The sequence below is a fragment of the Montipora foliosa genome, chromosome 3, assembly GCF_036669935.1.
Source record: "Montipora foliosa isolate CH-2021 chromosome 3, ASM3666993v2, whole genome shotgun sequence".
Lineage (NCBI taxonomy): Eukaryota > Metazoa > Cnidaria > Anthozoa > Scleractinia > Acroporidae > Montipora > Montipora foliosa.
In genome coordinates this window covers 48,356,675-48,363,999 of record NC_090871.1, presented here as the reverse complement: position 1 = coordinate 48,363,999, position 7,325 = coordinate 48,356,675, and the positions used below count along the sequence as shown (strand labels likewise).

Genomic DNA, 7,325 nt, shown 5'->3' with positions numbered 1-7,325 from the left:
CTAGTTGCGATTCGAAGCTTTACAAAATGATAGCTTTTCGTTCTAATAGAAGTCAAACAGGTCCCTTATTTGTCAAGGACTCTGAAATGTTAGGAGCAGAGTAAAGATACTGGAGGAAACAAAACCAACTCACTGAGAAGCTTATCATTCGTCTTTCACTGAATTTTCGTCTGTGTTATTTGTGCTCTGATTTGGTCAACTTTCTTAGCATCCTTCTGCTGTAAATGGAAGCTACTTAGAGGCAAGTAAGATTAAACTGAAAATTTCAGAAGTTCGATCCTGTTTTTCTTAGTAATAACAGACACCAGAGAATGGAGGCACTTCAAGAGAAAAACTGAGACTCGATCAGGTAACATCTTAATGCTAATATGCCTCTGTTATGTCCATCTGTACAAGAAAGGTTGGAGTCAAAGTAGACACTCTTGACTTCCCAATGCGATACTTATTCAAGACTTGTGCTTATTGAGGTTTTGCAGGGCAGCCATGTTGCATGGCAGGAACAATAGATTCTTTTCCCTATGGGAACAAATGTTCTTTCTAATGCAAAACATTTTCATTGTTCCTGCCATCCAACATGGCTGTTGTGCAAAACCTCTATTTCATGTTATTTTCTTGGGGATGAAGCTAGGCTGTGACAAAATCAACGAAGAGACTTACTAAGCTTCGAAAGTTTCGAACCAAAAAAAAAAGAAACTATTATGGACGGAAATAAACTTTTTGAGTTTGTTTTCTGCATTTTGACGCTTTCACTCTTCGTACGTGTCCCGCTCATCTCCAAAACCGGTCCTTGCTCTTGAGAGCTTCTACACTTGTTTTGTGGAGGTCAGCATGCATGAATTTACTTCTTTTGTGTTGTTGGCATCCGCAAAGAGACTTCATTCGTGTTCTGGCTATTTTAACCCTTTCACACTCTAGGCGTCCCCCATTGACGAGAAAAATCGTCTTGTATTAGACAGAGTAAAATCTGTTAAGTGTCACTTTTGAGAGTAGTCTCCTCCACAGCCGTTATTCGGGTGTCACACAACACTTGCGTGACATCCAAAAAAGGGCTGCGAAGGAGACTGTCTTGGGGAGAGAAGGGATATAAAACTTGCATACCACGGAGCATCAAGCGGGGAAAATAATAAGCATCCAGAAAGATTCCATCGTATCTGACATCTGATATCCATAGTTCAGTTTTTAATAACACCTCTTACGAATAAAAGTTCTTGTTCAAAAACCTTTTTTTTCATATAATTACAGTGCAACGCGCCTTACCGTGGCCACCTAACAAAGGTTTTTACAAATTGTTAGGCAGGGCCGATGACGAAGGCTACGAGAGTTGTCTAAAACTATTACTTCCCGTTATTGCAATAACTTTGCGAATGTTTCCGGAATGGAAACCCTTTCGGTTAACGTAGTCTTCAGGGTTGTTTTGCGGAGCTGGAATTGGAATATGACAACCATCAAGACAACCAACAGTTTGGGGAAAACCTGCACGGTCACTGAACTCGTCAATCCGTTGCCGAATTTCTTGCGCATTTTGAGGAAGCCGAATATACCTCGGTTGAAGAACTTCTACAATGGCCTCACAAACCTCAACAACAATTTCGCAAACCGTTGACTTTCTGATTCCAAACAGATTTGCAACGGTGTGATAACTCGCAGTTTCAGCAGGCCGATACAATGTAATAGTTAGTCGCTGGTGAGCGGAAATTGCCTTGCGGTAGTTCGTGTCGCGCTTGGAAATAAACGGACTCAGCTCTTCACACAAATACTCGAAAGCCTCTCTTGACATTCTGAAGTTTTCCTTCCAATCTTTGTCGTCCCATCCTTGACAGGTTTCCTCCCAAAACCCGTTGACCCTCGGTTTTGCCCATATTTTCCGCACCGGTACAACTGGCAAAAAAGCGCGAGTCAAAAACTTAACAAACAACATTGACACAAAGCTTTGGTTTTATCAACGGAGTTGATAATGTAAATTGGCCACCGTTCAGAGATTCTAAAAGCTGACGTTTCGAGCGTTAGCCCTTCGTCAGAGCGAATCGAGGGATTATGGGTTACGTGTAGTTTTTATAGTAGAGTAGGAGCTACGCTATTGGTGGTAACATGGCAACGTGAAAAATAGGAATATATTAGTTAAATTAAAAGCGTTCGTTAATACCGTGAGGATTAAGGGTGCCGATTTGAAAGATGAATTTTTGTTCCAGATTTTTGCGGCTTTCCGTCGTACCTAGATGTAGGGAAAGGCCGCAGATAGCAATGTGTTTTTTGGAGTGGTTAGGCAGATTAAAATGGCGAGCGACTGGCTTGGATGCATCCTTGGCATTCTTCTCAACATCGCGAAGGTGTTCGCGGAATCGGTCACCTAGTCGTCTACCTGTCTCACCAATGTATAATTTATTGCATAACGTGCAGGTTATGCAATAAATGACATTTGCGGAGGTACATGTGAAACGATCGGTGATCTTAACAGATCGCTTAGGTCCCGATATCTTGCTAGTGTTAACAATGAAAAGACAAGTTTTGCATCGTGAGCGCGCGCATTTGAAAGTGCCGGGTTGCTCGTTAGTTTTGAGCGCGCTTCTAACTAAAAAGTTGCCTACGTTTTTGTCGCGTTTGAATGAAATAAGTGGAGGTTGCGAAAAGATTCTACTAGTCTCGGGATCATTTTGGAGTAATTTAAAATTACTAAGAATGATGCTTTTGACTGCGTGATTATGAGGATGGAAAGTGAGGGTGAATGGAATTCTGTCATTCTTATCTTTTTGTGACGTTTGTAGTGATGACTGTCGATCAAATTGTTGGGCGCGATGATGGCCCGCTTTGACCACAGAGACAGGATAGCCACGTTTTTCGAAGAACTGGCACATCTCCTCTGATTTGCTGGAAAAATCGGAGTCATCACTACATAGACGTCGAAGTCTAAGAAATTGAGAATAAGGGATGGAGTTCTTGACATGTGATGGATGTGACGATGAATACAACAAATAACTGTGTGAATCAGTAGGTTTGTAGTGCACACTAGTACATAGCACGTTGTCTCTAATAGAAACTTTGATATCTAGAAAAGCCAATGAAGTTTCCGAAATTTCGTTTCACATGTATCTCCGCAAATGTCATTTATTGCATAACCTGCACGTTATGCAATAAATTATACATTGGTGAGACAGGTAGACGACTAGGTGACCGATTCCGCGAACACCTTCGCGATGTTGAGAAGAATGACAAGGATGCATCCAAGCCAGTCGCTCGCCATTTTAATCTGCCTAACCACTCCAAAAAACACATTGCTATCTGCGGCCTTTCCCTACATCTAGGTACGACGGAAAGCCGCAAAAATCTGGAACAAAAATTCATCTTTCAAATCGGCACCCTTAATCCTCACGGTATTAACGAACGCTTTTCATTTAACTAATATATTCCTATTTTTCACGTTGCCATGTTACCACCAATAGCGTAGCTCCTACTCTACTATAAAAACTACACGTAACCCATAATCCCTCGATTCGCTCTGACGAAGGGCTAACGCTCGAAACGTCAGCTTTTAGAATCTCTGAACGGTGGCCAATTTACATTATCAACTCCGTTGATAAAACCAAATTTTTGTATACTACTTCCCCACCGACGCAGCACCACAGTTTCTTTAGAAACTAACCCTTCATTGACACAAAGCGTCTGCGACGAAGGTATGTCCGCCAGCGCCTCCTGGCATCTTCTTCCCGTTTTAAAATGGTTTTACGTTGATTTATCTGCTTTAACCGTATCAAAGAAACCAAAAATGTATCGACATCCATCACGCCGGTAGTATTTTGGCATAGATAAAGCTCAAATCGGATTTTTAAATACCAGGGCAATGTTCTTAAGTTCTTTTCCAGTCAACTTGCAAAATTTGGGCTAGTTTTGAGCAAAACTAAAAATCAGCCGAACGTTGTCAGACCTGTCACTTACTAAGTTTCTGCATCCAACCCTTCCAATTGTTTCCACACTTCCCTTTTTAGCCAACGCCATGCAATTGTAGATTGGGTATTATTTTCTTTACAAACGAACGAAAAATTCGATGCAACTGCTATGCTCTCCTTTTCTTTTCTTTTCTTCTATTCTAGTGACATTTATAATTGTCCATCATATCAGTATTTAGTCACTACTCTGCGAAAGATGCATAAAATATTACTGAGCAGCATGTTGTCAGAGTTCTACTGTCACTACGAACACGAAGGAACGAAATATTTACCCATTTGTCAGTGCTGTTGTGTACGACGTTTATAGTTCATGCACAAATCGGTATTTAAGCCGCCACTCTTTGAGAACGAGGCGTACAACATTCCTAAGCAGCATGTTGTCAGGGTAATAATTTTAATGTCAAGTCTAATTCTGGCTAGCGAGTTCTCAAACGCTAGCGAGAATTTTAAAACTCGCTAGCGAGAATTAGAAAACTCGCTAGCAAGAGTTGGACAGTCGATCGCAGAAACTCAAGACTGGATCACTGGAACTCGACACTAGATCGCACAAACACTACAAAGCGTGACTCGACACAAGATCGCAGAAACGCAACAATCAGTAAGAAGAACTAGAGCTTTTGCCACGAAACTCGACCATCCCCAGACGTAACTTAGCCTACAATTTCTATAACTCGATCGTGTCAACATGGATTTCAACCTCGTTTCTAGAAAGTTGAAGGGCTTTTGGCAGTAACGGCTTGCCATAAAATGGCTTCCTTCAAAACAATTCAAGAATTACTGCTACCTTGCTTGGTGGAAGAAATTATAGACGACGAAGAATTTTCAGTGCTTTACAAGGCTTATACTTACTTACTTACTTATGCCTAGTACCCCTCCTGGGGCATAGGCCACCTACAAGAGTTCTCCAGCTACCTCTGTGCTGGGCTTTCCTTTCTAGCTGACTCCAGGTCAGCCCCAATCTCTTGATATCTGCTTCCAAGTCCCGTCTCCACGAGTTCCTAGGCCGTCCCCTTTTCTCTTTCCCTGGGGATTACAAGACAGGGCTTGTCTTGTAATGTTGGTAGAAGGCTTTCGGAGAGTGTGGCCTATCCATCTCCAACGTCTCATCATGATCTCAGCATCTGCAGGCTTCTGGTTGGTTTTTTGCCATAGGTCTTCGTTGTTGATGGTGATTGGCCAACGTATCCGCAAGATTCTTCGTAGACATGAGTTGATAAAGATCTGCACCTTCTTTGTAGTTGCCACTGTTGTTCTCCAGGTCTCTGAGCCATATAGTAGAACAGGTTTGACATTGCTGTTAAAAATCCTGATCTTAGTCCTAAGTGTCAGATCTTTGGAGCTCCAGGCGTTCTTTAACTGCAGAAAAACTGCTCTCGCTTTGCCAATTCTGGCTTTAAGGTCAGCTTCTGTGCCCCCCTGGATGTCGAGGCTTATGCTCCACAAAATCTTCCATTTCAGCCCTCGGCATACGAGAAATTTTCTCTCGCAAACAAAACTTCTGTCGAATGCAAAGCTGATTTTCGCATCGATAAACGTGGTATCGCGTTAGTTTTTGAATCCCTAAGAGTTCCACCCATCTTCAAGTGCTCTGATGGAACAATCTATGATGGACCCGAAGGCCTCTGTATCGTGCTTAAGAGGTTCGCATATCCATGCCGCTATTCCGACATGATAGCAATCTTTGGGCGATCGGTGCCAGAGCATAGTATGATCAGCAACCAGGTTACAGACTGGATATATAATACTCACGGACACAAGGTTACATAGTGGAACCATGGTATTTTAAACCCACCTTTAATCGCTACGTATGCAGATGCGGTCCATTCTAAAGGAGCAGCCCTTGATAACTGTTTCGGCTTTATAGATGGATTAATCGGCCGATGTCAAACCAGCGAGTTGTTTATAATGGCCACAAGTGCGTCACATGCGCTCAAGTTCCAGGCCATCACGCTTCCCAATGGACTGATCGCTAATATCTATTGTCGTGGAGTTTCCACGAAATTGAAGTGTAGGAACTGGTAACTAGCTAGAGGCTTGGCTACAAGCCCGTGGCCAGGTTACTGAGCTGAGGATGGACTGAAAACGTGGTTTTCACGAACAATTTGGACTTGAATGTTGGACAAAATTCTTTAACTTTTCGAAACGGAATTTAAGGTTTAAAAGTATTGTGACCGCATCCTCGGCAACATGTGGTAGCAGAGCGAGGTTTTGATCCTCGGACCTCTGGGTTATGGGCCCAGCACGCTCCCACTGAGCAACACAATACTTTTAAACCTTAAATTGAGCTTTCCGTTTCTTTAAATATCACTGCGAAACTTCGTACAACATATGACATGATTGAGAAACATCTTGAAGCTCTTGGTGAAAATGTGGACCAGCCACATTTTGTTTTCCTCATTAAATCCAAGCTGCCAAAGATGGTGATTTCCCGGATGGAAGAGTACAAAGACATGGAAGAGAAATGGACAGTGGAAAGCATCCGCAAGGAATTAAAGCGGTACATTTGTGCTCAAGAGGTTGGAGAACATCAAATGCAAGTGATGCAGAGCTCTGAAGGTCAAGATACCACAGTCAGGTCTCAGAAACAGAAATCTTTCTCTTCAAAATGGTCTGGTGCTACAACAACTGGTGCCTTACTTTCTGGAAATGAAGAATCTGCTACTGATAGTCAATCAAGGGGTTGTTTTTACTGTTAAAGAAAGGATCACTGGAGTGACCAGTGTAAAACTTATCCAACTGTTGAGTCAAGAAAGGCAAAAATCAAAGGAAACTGCTTTATTTGTCTGAAGCCAAATCATCTATTGAAAGATTGCAAAGTAAACAAGCAGAAAGTTGGAAATCACCACAGGAGTCTGTGCCCAAAGAGGTTTTCTTCCAATGAGGAAAGTGAAACTTTGGCAATGTTTACTGATCCCCTAATGGTACCTGAAACTGAGAGTTCATTACTCGTCTCTGGAGAACAAGTTCTGATGCAGACTGCACTGACGGATGTTGTGAACCTCAATACTTCAAAGAAGCTATCTACCCGACTCTTACTAGATTGTGGAAGCCAGAGAACGTACATAAGTGAGGATTTAGTAAATAAACTCCAGTTGGTGCCCAACAATACTGAAATTCTGACTGTCTTCACGTTTGGTTCTACAAAGCCCAAGGAATTTAAGACTCCAGTGGTCGACTTTAGTTTGAAGTTAAAGAATGGTCAGACAATGAACATTCAAGCAAATGTTGTGCCAAAGATCACTGGAATCATTCAGAGGGCACCTATTAATTGTAAGCAGTTTGAACCCCTCTTAAAGGAGCACCAACTTGCTGACACTTTTCCAAGTGAGCTAGAGGTATCTACTGTGGAATTGCTGATCGGAAATGATTACTACAGTGAATTGA

General features: G+C 42.1%; 2 protein-coding genes across 2 annotated transcripts in view; one reads left to right on the top strand and one right to left on the bottom strand.

Moving 5' to 3' along the window:
- Nucleotides 1–1,312: 1,312 nt before the first annotated feature.
- Nucleotides 1,313–1,777, bottom strand: LOC137996034 (putative nuclease HARBI1). The gene has a single exon (XM_068841472.1). The coding sequence runs from the start codon at nucleotides 1,775–1,777 to the stop codon at nucleotides 1,313–1,315; it is 465 nt and encodes a 154-aa protein (XP_068697573.1).
- A 4,497-nt stretch (nucleotides 1,778–6,274) lies between these two features.
- LOC137996033 (uncharacterized) overlaps nucleotides 6,275–7,325 on the top strand; it is a 1,128-nt gene continuing 77 nt past the window's right edge. Inside the window, exons 1-2 of the mRNA XM_068841471.1 lie at nucleotides 6,275–6,516; nucleotides 6,640–7,325. The exon at nucleotides 6,640–7,325 is cut by the window's right edge and continues 77 nt beyond it. Of these exons, the coding sequence (XP_068697572.1) occupies nucleotides 6,275–6,516; nucleotides 6,640–7,325 (928 nt within the window). The remainder of the gene's footprint in view (nucleotides 6,517–6,639) is intronic.

Excerpts from the sequence above, each read along its gene's own strand:
- LOC137996034 (XM_068841472.1), bottom strand. The coding sequence starts at position 1,777 with ATGTCAAGAGAGGCTTTCGAGTATTTGTGTGAAGAGCTGAGTCCGTTT.